Source organism: Heterocephalus glaber, unplaced genomic scaffold (assembly GCF_053883595.1).
Source record: "Heterocephalus glaber isolate CG9 unplaced genomic scaffold, H.glaber_assembly_v1.0 deba00001509, whole genome shotgun sequence".
Lineage (NCBI taxonomy): Eukaryota > Metazoa > Chordata > Mammalia > Rodentia > Bathyergidae > Heterocephalus > Heterocephalus glaber.
In genome coordinates, this window is record NW_028258325.1 from 20,306,950 (window position 1) to 20,326,234 (window position 19,285).

The 19,285-nt window shown below is 35.6% G+C and overlaps 1 protein-coding gene across 8 annotated transcripts in view; it reads left to right on the forward strand.

Moving 5' to 3' along the window:
* Positions 1 to 19,285, forward strand: part of Rbpj (recombination signal binding protein for immunoglobulin kappa J region) — a 242,224-nt gene that overhangs the window by 203,330 nt on the left and 19,609 nt on the right. For 7 of the 8 annotated variants that reach the window (XM_087187425.1, XM_087187424.1, XM_087187423.1 and 4 more), the window contains one exon: positions 11,740 to 11,835. In XM_087187425.1, the coding sequence (XP_087043551.1) occupies positions 11,740 to 11,835 (96 nt within the window). Of the gene's footprint in view, positions 1 to 9,877; positions 9,972 to 11,739; positions 11,836 to 19,285 lie in introns of all 8 variants that reach the window. The other variant, XM_087187426.1, reaches the window with a different exon arrangement.

Here is a 19,285-nt window from a genome sequence, read left to right on the forward strand (position 1 = left end):
CTATTAAAGACTAATGGGAAATTGAAAGTTAAGATACAGTACTGTTTACAATAAAATCAAACTGTCTAATTCTTAGAGGAAATTTGACAAAAGATGTGCCAAACTCTATCTTGAAAACTACCAGATATTGCTGGGAGAGCTTGAATTCCTAAGTAAATGTTTTTCTGTCAAAAAACTTAATTTTGTTATGGTGTCAGTTCTTGCCAAATTGATCTGTTGATTTCATACAATCCCAGCTAGAATCCCAACAAGGTTTTTTTTTGGTAGCATTTGACAAGCAGTTTCTAAAATTCATATGGAAATGTAGACAACCTAGAATGGCCAAAATAACCTTGAAAAAGAACAACAAGAACTTACAATGCCCGATTTCAAAACTTTTTATAGAACTATGGTAGTCACATGTAGTGTTGGTGTAAGATAGCTCTAGGTCATTGGGTCAGAATAATAACCAAAAGTAGTTCTTCAGATATGTGATAGATAAACAATAGTCTTTATCAATTGGATCTAGAGCAATTAATTATCCATATATTGCACTTTCCCTACCCTGCATACAAAGTAACTTCCACACATAGCACCATGTACAAAAATTAACTCAATTAATGGACTTAATTATAAAACTTCAAATCATACAACTTTTAGAAGAAAATATAGATGAAAATATTTGATCTTAGATGAAGTAAAGAGTTCTTAGATATAACACTGAACCCACAATCTATGGAAGGAAGAAGAAACTCATGAAATTTAATTCATTTTATTTTATGAAAATTAAAAGTTTTTATTCAATGAAAAGAGCTCTCAAAAGTCAATAATTAGGAAATAATCCTATTTTAAAGGGAGAAAATGATTTGAATAGATAATTCTTCAAAGAATATTACCTGTGGCAAATAACCACTAAAGAAATGCAAATTAAAACCACAATGAATATCTTAGTCTGCTGTACTGGAATACTATAGGTTATGTAGGTATAAAGCAGAAATTTATTTCTCATATTTCTGGAGACTGGGATGTCCACAATCAAGACACCAGCAGATGTGACATGTGGTTGGGGCTGCTTCCTGAACATCTCTGTGTCCTCACCTGGCAGACGGGAGAAGGCACTAATCTCATTTGTGACGGCTGTACCCTCATGACCTAATCTCTTCCCAAATGCCCCACCTCTGGGTACCTCAACATTGCAGATGAGTTTTCAACATGAGTTTTTCAGGGACACATGCAATCCATAGCAGTGAAATACTACTCTATCTAAAATTTAAAGGATTGATCATACCATGTGGAACCAAGTAGTAGTTTCGTACAGCAATAATGCTTTACAACATCATGCATTGAGTTTTGGAAAATAGTTAACACTTTCTTAAAAGGTTTGACATACTCCTACTGTATGGCCTAGCCATTCCTGTGTATTTAGCCAAGAAAAATGGGACTGTGAATACAAAGGCTGGAGCACAATTTTAGCTTTAGTTTTAATGGCCTTATGGGCATACCTCAAATATCAAGCAACAGGTGAGTGAATCAGCCAAATGTAGTATGGTCCACAGTGAATTTCTGTTCAGCAATAAAAATGGAATGAACTCTTGATACATGGATAAATATCAGGATAATTATGCTTAATTTTTTAAAGACCTGAAGGAAAAATACATGCTGTATGATTCCATTATTATAAGACTCCTGAGAATGCAAGCTAACCTATAATGATAGAAAGCAGATTTGTGTTTTTCTGGAATGGGGAGAGGCAAGAGAAGGCTTACAAAGACACAGAAGGACTTTGGGAGTTGGGAATATCTTCATCTTGATTGTAGTGATAATGCATATACACCAAATGCCAACGCCCAAGCTAACCACATTGTACATTTTAAAATAAGTACACTTTATTATATTTTAGTTAAATCTTAACCAAGCTGAAAAATGTCAGTAACTATTGTACTTCAAAAATATCCTGTAAGAAATTAGTCTATCTTCTGGGGAGAGAATTTGGTTAAGCTTTATTTCTTTTTAATCACATTTGTATTCTGTCAGATTAATTCTGTTTTGGGCTTTTTTAGTAGGCATAGATTCCTTGATATTTTACATTTCAGTATATAAAAATACATGTATAACCCTAACCATAGATAGATTCTTCTTTTATTTTACTGTAGGACAACACTGGTGATAAACACCATATAAATTAGGTGGATGTGAAATGAATTTAGATTTATAGTCAAAACCATAAACGTTAATCTGCTACATTAATAGTAATATTACTTTGTATAATTATTAGTCAAATAAGTAATTTATAAATGGTAACAGTTCATATACAAGTGGTTGCAACTGGAATTCAATTTTAATCACATGTATGTAAGACATCTTGTGGGAAGAAGAGAATAGGATAGAGTAGGAAGGGACTGTACTGTCCTTGGTATTGCAGGAGCCAAGTTTGCATCAGTCTAGGTTGGAAAGGTCAGAACCAAGGTGAAGACCTGGTTTTGTCAGTACCCAGTATTACTACATGTGCTTGTCTTCCTACAGGCTCCAGTTTTTCTTTAAACACACAGTATAAGCCTTAAGTAAGCAGCAAAATGGTTTATTTTCAAAATAAACTTTGAAAATAATAGAACACAGAAGTGTTCATGACCTTTTATTCACAGTCTAATAGAATAGCCTGTGGCTTTTTGGAAGGGGAAAAAAACTGGAATTTGTTAGAATTTGAAAAAAATTAGTCTCAGGTGTTTGATAGCGTTTGAGGCAGTTTACCTATGTCTCCACTAAAAACTTATATTAAAGAATGTTTCTACTTAGGGATGGAAATGAGATTTGTTTGCATCTCCTGAGAAATAAGACCCCTACCATTGTTTGGCTTTGATCACCAATAGATACAGACTCTAGGGGAACAGCCTTAATATTGCATTAGTATTAGGAGGACCCTGAGACTTTTGTAGACTGTTGGTACTATCCCTGGATTGTCAGTTGCAAAACTAGCCCCCAGGGAAGCAGTAGTTCTCTGAAAGCTTCCTTGTGGAAAAACAAGGAGCTCATACTCTGTTCTAATAGTTTGGAAAATGCACCATATAAATATATTCTTTAAAATCTGTCAAAGGCTCTGAGTAGTCCTACAGTGAAAGAATTGGTTTTACTTAATTCCAGTAAAATTTCTTTGGGCATTCTCCATAGTAAACTATAACTATTGTGAAGCTGGATTTGAGAAGTGTTTGAGAGTATAAAAGATGAAACTCACAGAACCTGACAAAAAATAGGATAGTTCTGGAGGGTTTTCTGTGGAGAAAAGGAAGTTGGCATAAATCTGGATGCCTTTTGTCAGCATTCTGAAGTAGAAGTGTGAAGTCTAGCTGAGATTTCTGAAGTTTCACCTTTCTCTGAGACTTACTGTGAGGGGGTTTTATTAAAGAAACTTCATTGAATGTCAACCATGCAGTATACCTAATTGATTTAAGAGTTTAGAATGTCATTCTGTTTTTCAATTTCTCTTTAAAATTTTTTAAATTCTCTGCAGGATGAACAAACATCTTTTTTTAAAGAACCAAGTACAGTGGTCCCCTCATATCACAGATAGGTTCTAAGATGAACCCACGGATGCCTGAAACTGAGGATAGTAGCAAATACTATGTATGCTATGTTTTTCCTATGCATCCATACCTATGATAATGTTTAATTTATAAAGTAGGCACAATAAGAGATTAGCAACATTAGTTAATAATAAACTAGAAAAATTATAATAATTGTTTTAAAAAATTCTTTTATTGGTACATTTTAGGTATAAAATACAGTTACATTCATCATTAGGATCTTGTACCATTACATGATGTATCTTGGTTCTTATTTTTTTTCCCCTTCTCTTTCCCTCCCTTCACCCCCCCCTTCCCTATTTGCAAAGACTTTGTTTCCATTTTTTTACTTTTCTCATATTTTTTCTTTCCCCTTTTTCCTTTCCCCTACCCTTCCCACTTCCCCTGCTCCTTTAGACCTTTTCTTCCTATTACATAATATCAATTATACATTTTTAAAATTACAATATCAAGATCTAGGAGACATTACCACAGATTTTACAGAATTTAAAAGGATATAGAAAGCATATTACAAAAATCTTTTTTGAAATAAATTTGACAACTTCTAAGAAGTACCTTGGAAGACAAATTAATAAAACTAACTCTGGAGGAAATATAAAATTTGAATAGCACCTATTAAAGAAACTATATTCCTAGCTTGAAAACCTACCTATATGACAAAAGCAAGCTCATATGCATTGTAACTGATAAATTATATCAAACAATTAAAGCAGAAAAAAGAAGGAACACTTCTCCCCTCATTTTAGGAACTCAACATTGTGCTAATCCTAAAACTGGATAAAGATAATAGAAGAAAAAAGTATGAACATAGAAATTTGTGTAACAAAACAAACTATTAGAAGTCAGATCTGGCAGGATGTAGAAAGTGGTTTTGTTGTAGGGATGGCAGTGTTGGTTCAGCATTGGAAGATCCACCCCTAAAAGTCATCATTTTAACAGAGGAAAGGAAAAAGCCATATGATCCTGTCACTAGTTGGAGAAAAAGTATTGGACTAACTTCTACAGCTGTTCATGATAAAAGCTATCAGGAGACTAGAAGTAGAACAGAACCTTCTCAACAGATTAAAGACATGTACTCCATACTTCCAGCGAGAATGCCTTATATAAATGGAGAAGATACAATGCTTTCTCCTTAAGGCAGGGAACAAGGGCAGATATGCTCACTCTTTATCTGCCCATTAAACTTTGAAACCTAGGCCCCACCAAAATAGTCTGGCAATAAAATGACACAATTAGGATAGGATTGGCACGGTAGAAGCAAAATCTTTATATGTAGATGAAATGATCATCTACAGAGAAAATACTAAGAAATCTCTAGGAGCCCCTAGAACTTGTACTTGAATTTAGCGGGATTAGAAAACCCAAGGGTATATATAAAAATTCAGGTCTGTGTATGCTTGCTATAAATGAAGAATTGGATATTGAAATTTAAAAGTTATGTAGGAGTACAATGGACCTAGAATAGTTAAAAAACAAAACAAAACAGTGTTGGAAGACGTTTAGTACCTAATTTTAAGACTTCTTCTAAAGCTACAGTAAGCAAGGCAGTGTTGTTGTAAGGAAAGACATATAGATCACTGGAATAAAACAGAATCTAGAAATAGAACCACACATATATGGTCCACTGAGTTTTGAAAGATTATTTAACATTAGCATTTTATAGAATATAAACTCAATTCAAGAGCCGAGGAAGAGATAGTGTTTTCAGCAAACGGCACTAGAACACCTGGTATCCGTATATAAAATATTAACCTCAACCCTTTATTTCCATACATGAAAATATTTGAAGGGATCTATGAACCTAAATAAGAAACCCTAAAAGTATAAAACTTTAAGAAGAAATTATAAGGGAAAATGTTTATGAATTCAGGGTAGGCAAGAACTACCTAGTATACAAAAGACATGAGGTATAAAAGAAAAAAATTGATAAATGAGATTCCATCAAAATTTAGAACTTTAAATGACATCATTAAAATGAAAAGTAGTCCTTAAACAGACCATATTTACAATGCATGTAACCTATGAGCAGAATATATAAAGAATTCTTAGAGCTCATTAACAGACAACCCAATTAAAATGTAGACATAAGAAGATGATAAATAGCCAGTATAGCACAAGGAAAGGCGTGCAACTCTAGAATCAGAAAAATACTAATCAGTACAATAACAAGATTGAATTATACACTCATTAGGGAGATGAAGTTAAAAGTTTTAAAAGCCTTGTCATGACTTTTTCTTTTTGTTGGATTCTCCCCCTTTGCATTTAATTTGCCACACCCAATGGATTCATTCTGCTGGGTTTCCTGGGGTTGTGATCCTCATTGTCTTTTCCTAGGGTATTGTCTAAAATTTTTTGGAGTGCTGGTTTGATATTCATGGAGTTCCTGAGGTGCTCTTTATCATGAAAGTACCTTATTTCTCCATCAATTTTGAAAGATAGTTTTGCAGGATACATCAATCTGGGTTGGAGGCTCTTTTCCTTTAGGGCTTGGAATACATCACTCCAAGCTCTTCTTGCCTTGAGGGTTTGCATTGAGAAGTCTGGTGTGATTCTGATGGGCTTTCCTTTGTATGTGATTTGTTTTTTCTCTCACTGCTTGTAGAATTTTGTTCTTCGGTTGGATTTCTGGAATCCTAACAATTATATGCCTATGTGTAGATTTGGTTTGATCAAGGCTATTTGGAGTCCTATATGCCTCACTTATCTGTATGTCAAGTTCTTTTCCCCTCCTTGGGAAGTTTTCTGCCATCACTTCTGTGAACAGTTTTTCTGTGTCATCTGCACTCTCCTGTTTCTTCACTGACTCAGATCAGTCTTATGTTATTCTTCTTTGGATTGTCTAGCTGCTGCTGGATTGATTTCTCATGTTCCCTTACAATTTTAAAGCAGTTTTTCTTTTCCTCCTCACTAATTGCAATCTTATCTTCTGTATGTGAAATTCTATCCTCACATTGGTTCATTCTGCTGCACAGACTTTCAGTGGAGTTTTTAATCTCCTGGAAATCTGTTTGTATCTGTTTTATGGATTCCATTTGTTTCCTATGTTGGGATTCCATCATGTTCCTCAGATCCTCTGTTTTTTTATCTGTGTCCTCTCTAGATTTATTAATCATGTTTTGCACCATGAGCAAAATCTTTGCTGTTATCTGAGTAATTACTTCTGATTTCATTTTTCCCAGGTCCTCGTCTGTTGCCAGTTCAGAGTCCAGGTGGTTGAGTATCAGAGTGTTCCATCTTGTTTCCCTTTGGGGTTGCTGTAGGTGATCCAGAAGTCTGTTTTTGAGGCTTGTTTACATGTCTTCTCATTTCCACTGGCAGGCTGGGGTGGTGGTGCTTCTGGCGCCCGCGCAGCTCAGCTTCTCTGCCGCTTGGGGTGGCAGCAGGGCAGCTTCCTTCTGGGTGCTATAATAATTTTCTATAGTAAAAGTCATGTAGATATGATATCTCTTGAAAGAATCAAAACAAATAGTAGTATTTTGAGATCTCAAGTAATGGTAGATACTTGAAACCAAAGAAAGTGAAATGGAAGTTAACGGGGCTGCTGTAATTGTCCTAGTAAGCATTATTCAGCACCTGCCTCATGTTTGTCCAAAAAATACAATTTCTGCCATTCTTTTCTTTTTTGGTACTGGGGATTGAACCCAGGATCTTGTGCTTGCGAGGCAGGTGGCAGCACCACTAAGCTAAATCCCCGGTCCTTTGCCATTCTTTTTAAAAAAGATGTTAGATGATTGTGGCACCTTGTCATCAGAATACTTCTGGCTTACACCATTGGTTTTGAACCCATGTGACACCACCCCACTCTTCTGTCTGCCCTAGCATTTGGTAGTACTAGGAGATATTTCTGATTGTCACAATTTGAGGAACAGTGAAAGCTGCTGGGTAGAAGGTAGAGATGCTGCTAGACATCTTACAATAGACAGGACATTCTCCTTCAGCCAAGAATTATTTTGCCCAGGGTGTTGATAGTGCTGAAATAGAAACCCTGCTGTATTTGGATGAAAAGTATATGGGCTATTGTTCCGTGGGGTTTACTATTTGTATTTCTTTAGAGTATACTATCTATTTTTTTGGTACCGGGGATCGAACTCGGGACCTTGTGCTTGCAAGGCAGGCGGCACAAACACTGAGCTAAATCCCTGGCCCTACTATCTTTTTTTTTTTTCCTACTATCTATTTTTAATAACTACCTAAGGTACAGCAAGTCATTTGGCAAGCTTTAATTGCCAGAAAATATAGTTTTTAGTGTTTAATATTCCATTAGTAAAACATTTTATTTGGCAAATTCCTGACACATAATAACAACTGTTACTAAGGATTATTACCTGAGCCCCCAATTACATTGTATTCTTAATATGACTGGAAAGACTCAAGGAAAATTCAGGGCTCTCACCCTGAATTCATCATAAACATCCTGAGATGATCCTAATTGCTACTAGTTATTTCCAGCACTGGAAACTATCACAGTGCCCAGTACCAAGGGCATAGCAGGTGCTCAATAAATCTTCACAAAGAAGAAGGCTAGGTGTGCTGTTCACTTGGTGAACTTGCAGAACTTGTGCTTTGCAAGTTGGATAAGATGCCTGGTCATTCAAAGTGAGGTCCTTTTGTGGAAGTCCCCATTCCCTGCATCCTGTGTAGTTACTACATTAAGACATGAAAGTACCTTTCTAAGGAAATATAACTAATAGCTGGAATCCACCGACACTTGCTGTAATCAGTGGGTGTGGGGCTAACATTTTAATATTTTTCCACATTAACTGACTTTCTTTTACAGGGTTGAAAACTCAAAGTTTAATAAGTTACAAGTCAAGATTCAGATCCCCTTCTGTTTCATACCAAAGCTATACTCTTAACCACTACAAAACTTTTGGTAGTGTAATTTTGTCCTCAAGAGCCAGACTCCCTGGGTTTGACTGCTCTTCCAAATCATCTTAGCAAAGTTATTTAACCTCTCCCCAGTTTTAAAATCTGCTTTGTAATACTTTGTCACTCCCAGGTTGTTGGTTATGTTAATACATGTTTAGAACAGTACGGACACAGAGTGATTGCTTAGTTTTAGCTCTTTTAATGATTATAATTAATACACTCGTAGAAAGGTTTCCTGACTGCCTCAGGTATTATATGGTTTTGCCCTTAAAGACTTTGTAGTCTCTTTGGGAAGATAAGAAAAGTAAACGTAAAACTTGATAAACATACATACAATCAAGTACTATGGTTGCTGTAAATGCAAATAGAATTTGCTTTGAGAAATATTTGTAGCTTGAGGAAGGTTGGTGTTTTTTTTTCTCCTTTCCATTATCCCTAAGCAGCCTTTCAAGTTTTATGCCAGGAATTTTGTCAGGTTATTCTTGATTTTCTCTTGGCTTTGCTTGTGTTTGTTTTTGTACACCTTGAACTGTTTGATCCATCACATAACTTAGTAGCATTTCACATCCATGTTATCACTGTCAGCCTGTCCAGGACCGAGCAGGTTGAAGAACATACATACTCGCCATTTGTGTCTGTGGAGCGTTAGTGGGAATTGCACCATTACTTTTGTATTCCAGCATTAACTGGTCCTTTAATACAAATCTTCATTTTACCGGTTCATTGTCAACTTCCTTTTCCATTCCCTTTTGGATATTTCCAAATATTTATTCCTCTTTTTTTTTTACCTGTTAGATGTCACAATGACCTGTCATTTTATAAATAAAATAATATTTTTAGATTTCACTCCCCCTTCCTCCCTTCCTTGGCTGGCATCCTTTCGGCTTCTTGTTGCATGCAAAGACACCAGTCTTAGTTCTACCTCTAGCAATCCTTCCCTATTTCTTGCAGGGCTGGAAATCAAACCTAGGGCCTCATTCATGCTGGGAACCCCATCCTGTAACCAGTTTTCCATTTCCTTTTATACATTTCTTCTTGATTCTTCTATCACTGCAGTTTTCTCCTAGGAGATTTCATTCACCTTCATGGCTTCATTTGCCACCACTGAACCCTGCTTTCACAGCCCAGGGTCTTTTCTTGAACTCTGTCAATGGGTGCTTCCAACAGCCTTGTGAATGTTTTCAAAGCAGAGCTATCAGGGATTCTTCAGAGTAGACATTTGTCAACAGAAACTTAACACAGCTGATTCTCCCAAAACAAAATATATAAAGAATTCTTAAGGTTTTCCAGTCTTTACTCCCTGTCTTGTTATTTCTTCACTGTGACAGCCTTTTTACAAGTTTGTCTTTTCTGTGTTTTTTCTACGACTTTCTCTAGAAGTAACTAACTCAAAAAAAATTAAGTATGTAAAAAACTCAAGAACTCTCATTCTGTCTAACCTCATTCTTTAGGTTAGATTGAAAATCCAGGTTCAACAGCATGTTTTTCTCTGATGAATGGAGAAAAAATTGAATGATGATCTTGTCACAGTTCATTCACTAAGAGGTGGGTTTCTTTTACTCTTTTTTCCTTCTTTTAGTAAATGTTCTAAGTTTTTCCCCAGATATCTGAACATTTTATTACCTACTGCCACTTTTATCATCATCTCATGGAGTGATATTAAGCTTTTATACTTAGTACTTTAAATTTACCATTGTCCAGTTTTGAAGGCCTTTCACAGTTGGAGTTTACTCATCTTGTCAACCTTAGTCACCGCTGTAGTTCTCTTTAAAATCTTGCAGAGTTTATTTTAATTCCTGACCACCACTTGTTCATTGCAAGGCCTTGGGCAAGTCAGTCAAAGTGGAATTAGCAGTACTTCTTGTATTATGAGGATTAAATTAAGTACAGCATTTAAAGTGCCTAGTTCAGGGCCTTGCACATAGTTAGTACTCAAGAAGCGTTAGCTGCTGCTGTTGTGCCTGCCTTACTTTTCAGCTTAGAGCTCATTGTACCTGGATTGCGGAGTTCATTGTGCCTTGACCACACATACTACTCTCAATTTCTAGAATGCCTTATTCTCTCCTCATCCCATTTCCTGTTGAAGAAACTCTTCCCAGCCCATTGTCCTTTATCACATACCCTTTCCCTTACATTGACTTTCACTTATTTCAGTGCTTTTTATACACTGTGGATCATTGTATTTCATTACTCTTTGGACCTTGAGTTCCTCTTTCAGAGCAGAGATTAGTTCTCAGTATGTTTTTATCCTGGTATTACTTGCAACTAGCAGATTTTCCATTTAATCTCATTAATACCTACAGCTACCTTGTGTTAGGTAGATGGTATTATCTCCAGTTTCCAGATTTGAGGCCAGATAAATAATTGCCTGAGGCCCCTTACTGTGTAGGGGACAGAGATAGAGAATTGCCACATTTCATAACTTAGTGGTTATTGTATGTGGATGTCCCCCTTTGTCTTTATAATATAAATGGAATATTTAAATTCAGTGAAAGAATTTCTTGATTATCTTGGAAGGATCTTTTGTGATGTGTAAAAACGCCTAAAGAATTGAATTTCTTCTGATTCAGAATTGTTATAGTTTGGTTTGTGCTGAGCTTGCTTTCTTTATACTATAGTATTACTTAGTGAAATAATTGGATGAATAAATATATTTAAGATACTGAACATTTTATAGAATATTTGCTTAATAAATATCTAGTTTATACTTGAAAAGCCTTAATAGTTTTCTAAAAGTTTAATCCAGTTTTTCACTAATTTCAATTAGACTTTATTAAATTTTGTGCATTTAGTTAAAGTCTTTCCGATAACTATGTTTGTATATAAATGATAGGCCTTTTCTTAGTCCTTAAATAGGATTGTTGTTTAAGTTCATTTAATAACAGATTAGGATGATTTATGTTTTACCATGGCTTTTGTCCAATGAAAAACATTGATTCAAATAGTTGGGTGGGGGGAAGGGGAAGGAACAAGATTAAGTTACAAAAAAAATTTCAAGTCATATTAGCAGTGTAAATGTTGATTGAAGTTATTCGAGAAGTGTAATTGTGGTTTGAGTGACGTGATAGATTGTAAAGAATAAAGTTTCTTCTTTAAAAGAACAAAATACAGAGTTGAAGATAGAGAGTATTTATTGTCCCATTGTATACTATACTTTAAACTTAATTCATGGATTTGTTTTCTTACATTGTTTTTGTCTTTTAAGTTTGTGTGTTTAAAAATATAAGCATTCCTTTCATTACAGAGCATAACAAAGAAAAAGGTTTCATCAAAAACTTTACCCCATAATTGTAATATTTATATTTGATTTTAGGGAAGCTATGCGAAATTATTTAAAAGAGCGAGGGGATCAAACAGTACTCATTCTTCATGCAAAAGTTGCACAGAAGTCATATGGAAATGAAAAAAGGTAAGATTACTGATTTTATAATGGTGGATAGTTAATCATAGTTATCACATGAATTTCCAAATAATGTATTAGTATTTATGTCCAAGGATGGTATCTATTACCCAGTTAATTTGCCTCATACAATATGGAAAAAAAAGAGAATTTATCTCTTGAAGGAGAGAAACAAAGTTACTTGTGGCATGCTTAATCCAATAGATCATCTCGCCAAATCCAAGATTTTACAAAATGAAATAATCCACTTTTTCCTTAGGGCTGTTTTCCTAAGTATTTCAGCACTGCATTAGCTCATTCACAAAGAAGTTTTACTGCAGGACATGGTTGTGCACACCTGTAATCCCAGCACTGAAGAGACTGAGGCAGGAGGAGCTCAAGTTCCAGGCCAGCCTGGGCTACAGAGTGAGACCCTGCTTCAAAACAAAACCAAAAAACCCAAAAAAACCCCACCTTTTCTTTTGGTAGAAAATTCAGTTTTTTAAAACCTAATGCAACTCCCAAAAAAGCATTTTAAAAAGGAAAAGGCTCAACAATCCCTGATCCTAAATTGAACTCCAGAAAGAATTGTACTGTGGAGCTTCTGTAAAAAGAGCTCCCCTGTCCTCCCCCCGAAACCCCTCTGCACCCTGGGTCTGTTCTGGTTGTTAGGAAACTGCAGTCCCCCTCCCTGGAAGGTTCCTATTCAGGTGGCTGAGGCAGTTGGATCTCTTGAACCCAGGAGTTGTGGGCCAGTCTGGGCACCATAGAAAGATCCTGTTTTTTTTTAAAAAAAGAAGGAAACTGAGTTTATATTTTCATACCACTTGAATGTAGGTGGCAAAACTAATTGCCCAAAATTAAATTAGAAGTCATCTTTACATTAAATATTTCTCATGGTATCTTATAGATTTTAGCCGTGTGTGTTGTGGACTTTTCCTGGATTGTTTTGTTTTTGCAGTGATACTGGGCATCAAACCCAGGTCAGGGCCTCATGCATGCTGTGTAAGTGCTATAATACTGAGCTATATCCCCAGTCCTAAAATAATAATTATTTATGGTGCAGTTGAATGTTTTGTTGTTGTTGTTGTTATTGTTTTTTTGTGAGGAGGATGCTAGGGAGTGAACTCAGGGCCTCTGTCTTGGTAATTGCATAATCTACAACTGAGATACACCTCATTTTTTCACTTGGTTCCTGGAATTTTCTTGAGTCTTTCTGAGGGGCTGGTCTTTTCTGGGTTTTTTCCCCCCTTGGTACTAAGGATTGAACCCAGGACTTTCAGAATAAGCTACATTTCCAGTCCTTTTTATTTTTTATTTTGGGACAGGGTGTCACTAAGTCACTAAGTTGACCAGGCTGGGATTGAATTTGTGATCCTCCTGCCTCATCTTCCCAGAGTGTTGGGATTACCATGCCCAACTGGCATGGCAATTTTTATTTAAGCATTTAAGAGCTTGCACATGGGGGAAGATCATGGGTTTTTTGGATTGTCTAGAAAAGGAACCAAACTGAAGTGGGAGAGAGACTTAAAATCCAGGTTTGGGGGTTGGAATCTTAAAGAATTTGTAACAAAAAAGAAACCTTCAGCATGTGCGTAAGGGTGGGGAAACTAAGCATATAATTAAATTAATTTCCTTGGTAGAAGAAAATAAAGAATTCCCTTTCTTGGAGTCATCTGACTCTGAGCTGAAAATGTGAAGTTTTTTAATTGATAAATATTGTTTGCATTTGTTCATCCTCTTTGAGGACAAAAATTAAGACTCATAATGTTCTTTTCCAAGTGTTATTTTTTAATCTGTTGTAATTCAGGTTTACAAAATTTCTTATTGTTTTACTTGACTAATAAAACTTAGTTCATTGGTTTAGAGTTAAATATAGGAAGAAGTTTGGGACATAAAAAATCAAATTAAGGAAGCTCCACTTTTTTCGTAAAATTGATACTGGAAATTGACTATTTTTCAAAAAAAATAATGAAATTTAGCATGTGTACATAGCAAAAAAGAGTTTTCTAAGCAAGAAAGAGTCAACGCTGTCATCCCTAAAGACAGATCTGAAAGACCAGCAGTGGCCGTCATAGTGAATCTAAAATGAAAATGGTTTTCATATCAGCTCTGCTTATAAGCCAGAGAAACACTTTATCAATATTTACAAATTTTAACCCTCAGAATAATCTTGGAAAATAGGGATGTTGTAATTTCCATTCTTTGGGTGGGGAAATTAAAAATCAGATTTTAAACATGCTAGCAGTAGACTCATTGAAGCAAGGTTTGGAACTCCTGAGATCTTATTTTATTTCCCTATTTTTACAAAGATTACACATCCATATTAATTTGCTTACTTGCTACTAATTAAATCCTTGAGGGGTATATCATCACACGGATTCTCAGTCCATATAGCTCTAAATGTTAGAGCCTTCCACTGGTTAGCTACAGAAGGCTTGAAAAAGCATAGACCCTGTGAACTTGACTTAGGATCATCTCACTCACCTTTAGCTATGTGAGAGCCTGGACTGGATCTAACTGAATTATGAAGAGAGGTATGTTTTTCATATGGCTCCAAACATGGCTGGTGCTCCTTTTCTTTTTCTGGAGTTTTAAAGATGCATTTTTCTACAGTTGGATTCATTTGTTAATTTATGTATTTCTGATCATCTGTTAGGTGCCAGGTGCTGTGCAAAAGGAACTTTTAAGAGTCACCAATGCCATTAATAATATGACGGATTACTAAGGCTCAGTGAAGTAATAAAAGGGAAGGATCTGATTGGAAAATGTTAAAGTCCAGTTAAAGTTCCTATTTGTTAATCACAGTTAAATATACATAAATACCAGTATAGCATCTTTTATTTTCTAGTAGCCTTTATTTTCCATTTCTCTCTGTTACTGGGTATGGTCTAGCCAGTCCATAACCCCATCCAGACACTTGGAGAATTTATGTTTTTCACCTCTAAAATATGAAGAAAAAGTAATAAAAGGCAAGAAGAACTACTTTCTAATTTTACACTTACATTATTAAAAATTCCCAGCTAAATATACACTGCTTTGTGACAAAGGAGGAAACCCATTGAATTTACTTAATTTTTAAAAAGCATTAGTAGTAAGGGACTGCAAATTCTAGGACAGGTCTGTGATGACTGGCAGGCTCTGATGAGGCTTCTTTGAGGATGAAACAAGGTCTGTCAGGTCCTGACTCGCTGCGAGGTGCACAGTGGACAGAGGGAGCTCTGCCCACTTTCTTGCTCATCGGGCTCAGGTCTCTTTGAAGAGCGGCTAAGGTTTAAGGCCTGAGGTTACTTGGGGACATGACCACAATCCTTTTGGCCGTGCCACTTTGGCATATAAAATAACTCCAGTGAATGATGGCAAAAATAATTCATTTGAAAATATAAATTATCCTTGATACTCAACTCTTGTGCCTAATAACCTACTTGCATAACACATCTATTATCCCATTTATTTTAGTGGTTACTTTGAATTTTTCATTAAAGAAGTTCTTTCCAGGTTAAAAAATAAACTTTTTAAAAGATTGTTTTCTGTAGAGGAGATATAAATATACCATTGACATATTAACATTCAACTTTGTTTCAGGGTAAGTAAGCAATAATAGTAGTGCTGTTGAAACCATTGGTAAAACTATTTAGACACTTAGACTGTGATGCTGAAGTCACATTGAGTTATGTTAAGTGGAGTAAATGGTAAGCAAAATTTCCCAAATATGGTCTTTTTGAACTAAATAATCATCAGTAATTATTTGGCAGAGATAGTCAGATAATGTAAATGAATTTGAATTTGTCTAACTACATAATTTTATATATTGGATGAATAAAAAGCCTCCTTTGAATCTGTAAGGTGTTTTCCAGATCTCTTCTCAGGATTTGAGAATAAAGTTGTTGAATCATCTCTGAAAATAAACACTGATTGAACTGTAAAATGAATGAAATCTTAAGTGTGTGCATATTGCCACCAAGTGGCAGAGAATGCATTGCTTATCATAGTTGCTTAGAGCTATGGGGAAACATGAAAAACTAAGGGCAACATAGTTTTGTAGGAATCTTTTTTTTTTGGTACCAGGGATCGAACTTGGGACCTTGCACTTGTGAGGCAGGTGCCGGAACCACTGAGCTAAATTCCCGGCCCCATAGGAATCTTTTTATAGCAGTGAATAAACTGTAAACAACTTCTTTACTAATCAGTTTTTTTTTACTGCTTAGTAAATAATGACCAACTATTCAGATTTTTAAAAATCAGTTTCACATACCTTTGTAGAGATATTTTAGTTTTTCTTCCTTAATTATGTGACCTTTTATTCTCTCTCAGATTCCCTTTAATATTCTTTGGCTTGTTCCCTTTTTTGTATATATGCTTATCTTTTTTTGACTATATTGCTGTGGAAGTCTATGGAAATGAAAATTTGATTAATTCACTGCTTTTTAGGGAATAGCAAGATGGAATTTGCTTAAACCAATTTAAGATGGAAAACTTTCATCAGCACCTTAAAGAAATAATCTCAATCTTTACATTCTGTTTGATTTACTGTTTTCCTGTATAAGAGCTTTCTTTGAGTAACTATGGTATTGATATTAAACAAGGCTAGCTCATAGGTTGTTGAAAAGTCTTCATTTAAAAATATTTATTACATAATTAATTGAAAGCCCTTTCCAGATAAAACCTTGATCAGTGTTTTGAATACAGGATTTTTTTAAGCTACTCGTTTAATTTTATACCCTATTAGTTTCACAAATTTTGGCACAGTACTGCACTAAAGCCAGCACTAATTCTTTTGTTGTTTCAGTTCTCTTTATATTTTCAGATGTGAAATAAAATTACATTTTGAGATAACTGATTGAAATTTGACTACTCCATTTGTATACTGTATAATACTAAAGCACAACTCTTCGAATTTACGGCTAGTATGGTAATTTACTAAAGCGTCTTAATGTCAGTGTTCAAGAAAATATTAAGACACAAGTTTCCAAAATTGATGCCTTCCTAGCCTCCTGAGAGTGTGCCAGCCTAGGTATTTGAACCTGTGCCAGGGTAAGCATTGAGTGGTTCCCAGCATTAGAAAGCGGAAAGATCCATGATGTAGACTTAACCTGAACCAACTCCAAAAATAGCCCAGTTAATCAGGCACCCTCAGACTTGAGTGAACTGGAACTGGTCCCACCACCCTGGCTGTGACCTTTGTATCCATGACCCTGGTGCGAGTATGCAGCATGAAAACTGCTGTTCTTTTCTGTTGGTTTAGGTAAATAGGAGAAGACTACAGAGGCTTCCTTCCTTGTTCTGTTCGATCTCTGGGGCCCACTTGGTTTATTTACCTTACTCCATCTCCTATTGATCTCCCTCCTCCTGCCTACCTGCCACTCTGGTGTATTTCTCTACTTTTGGTTATAGTTCCTTACTCAGAGCCTTTGCACTTGCTCTTTCCTCTGTCAAAACACTCTGATCCCAGATGGCCATGTGACTTTAGATTGTGACTTAAAGTCACCTCTTTAAGGATGCGGTCCCTAGCCATTTCCAGGCAGTTCATATTTCAAGAACTCTGTGCCTCCCTTATTTTTCTTCTCTCAGTGCTTATTATCACCTAATAAAGTATGCACATTATTTCACTCATTTGTCTTTTTTGTTGTTGTATCTTTCCTATTAGGATAAAAATTCCATGAACAGTTTTATCTGTTTTTGTTTGTTTGTTTAATTTTACTCTTATCTTCCCAGAGTCTGGTACACACTTGAGAAGTAATAAGTAATTTGGAGAACTTATCAATATTAAGTAAGCTGAACTCACTTCTCATAAGTTAGATGTAAATTACTTAAGAAGTAGTCAGGTTAGCATTGAAGAAAAGTGCCATTGTATAGTTGGAGTCAGTTCTGTTGATATTTTAGTAGCCACTAAGGGCGAAGCCAAGCAAGAAGCCCCCACCTCTTAACCACCAGGAAAGCCCGAGAGCTAAGACCAGCCTGCATGTGCCCGCATATGCACGAATACACAGGTGTTTACATGTACATCAGTGGTTTTTCTTTTGCTCTGCACACTGTGGGGCAGAGTATTAACAAGTATAAATTAGTTGTCATGTTTTAAAATCAACTTCACATGACATTTTATTTCAGAAGTGTGTCAAACAGTTGGGGGATGTGACCACTACTAGGCCCATATATCCATGGTTCATCAGTGTGAGTGGGTGTTTATTCATTCACACATCAGGCCACTCCCTGTGTTGTCTTATAGTTAGAGGAATGCACCAGGGGCTCGTTATGATTGCACTTAAACCCTTATTTTTCTTAGGGTTGGATTAACAGAAGAAGCTTTTTTCCTTACTCATAACTGTAAAAAATAGGGATTATCGTGAGTGCTGTTTGTTTTAAGAAAGAAAGGAAGGAACCTATATCTTCAGGTAATTAAAGGGTATTCTTGCTTGTTTATCATATTACTTACCTGTAGGAATTTTGAGTTTTCAGGCCCCATGGAGAGAGACATGACATGAACATCAGGTATAATTGAGTGGAAGAGAATTATACCCTACATAGGGAGTAGATTTATGGTCTGAACTATGAAAAGTATGGAGCTTGAGCTAGGCTTCGAAATCTTTTTTTTTTAATTGCTAGGGAGAAGATTATAAGGAAATCATTCTAGGTGGGAAGAATTTGTGAGGGCGTTTTTTTGGGGGCACTAACAAAACAAACCTGTTGGTCTGAGTTGAAAGAATATAGTGTGTTGTTCTTTTAGCAAAATATTTCTCAGTCATTTACAGTGCACCAGGTGTTGAGAAAAGATACACAAAACATAGCATGCCCTTGCCGAGTTCATACTCCAGTGATCCATTTTGAGGCATTCCTCACATGCTATATTTATTCCACATTAGTTACCAAATAAAGTTAAATGTAATACCCATAAGAATAAGAGAATTAATAACTTACTTTGAATAGACAGTCTGTAATGGTATATCATGTTTTGTACATTTTGCTTCTGAACTAGTGCAGACCTTTCAGCTATATGAAAATAGAGAAGTTCTCTATTCTAAACATATATAGTCTTTTTTTTTCTTTATATATCTTTTTATTGGTACATTTTAGGTATACAATATAATGACATTCATCATTGGAAATTTGCACCTTTACATACTCTCTTGGTTCTTATATTTTCCCCCTTCCCCTGCCCTCCCTTCAACCCCTCCATCCCTCCCTATTTACAGAGACTTTGTTTGCTTTTTTTCATTTTCTCATATTCCATTCCCTTCTTTCCTTTCCCCTACCCCTCCCACTTCCCCTTCCCCTTTGCCCCTTTTCTTCCTATTTCACAAAACATATATAGTCTTAACTGAATGTGTAACTCCTCCAATATTTTACCTGAAGAGATGTGGAAGTTGATTTCTATCCTAGGCACATGATTATTTTCATTATAGAAGGCTTCACCAGAATTTTTCATTTGGAGCCAATTCAGTGCACATTTATGTATGATTTTGTTTTCATATGGTCAAGAAAA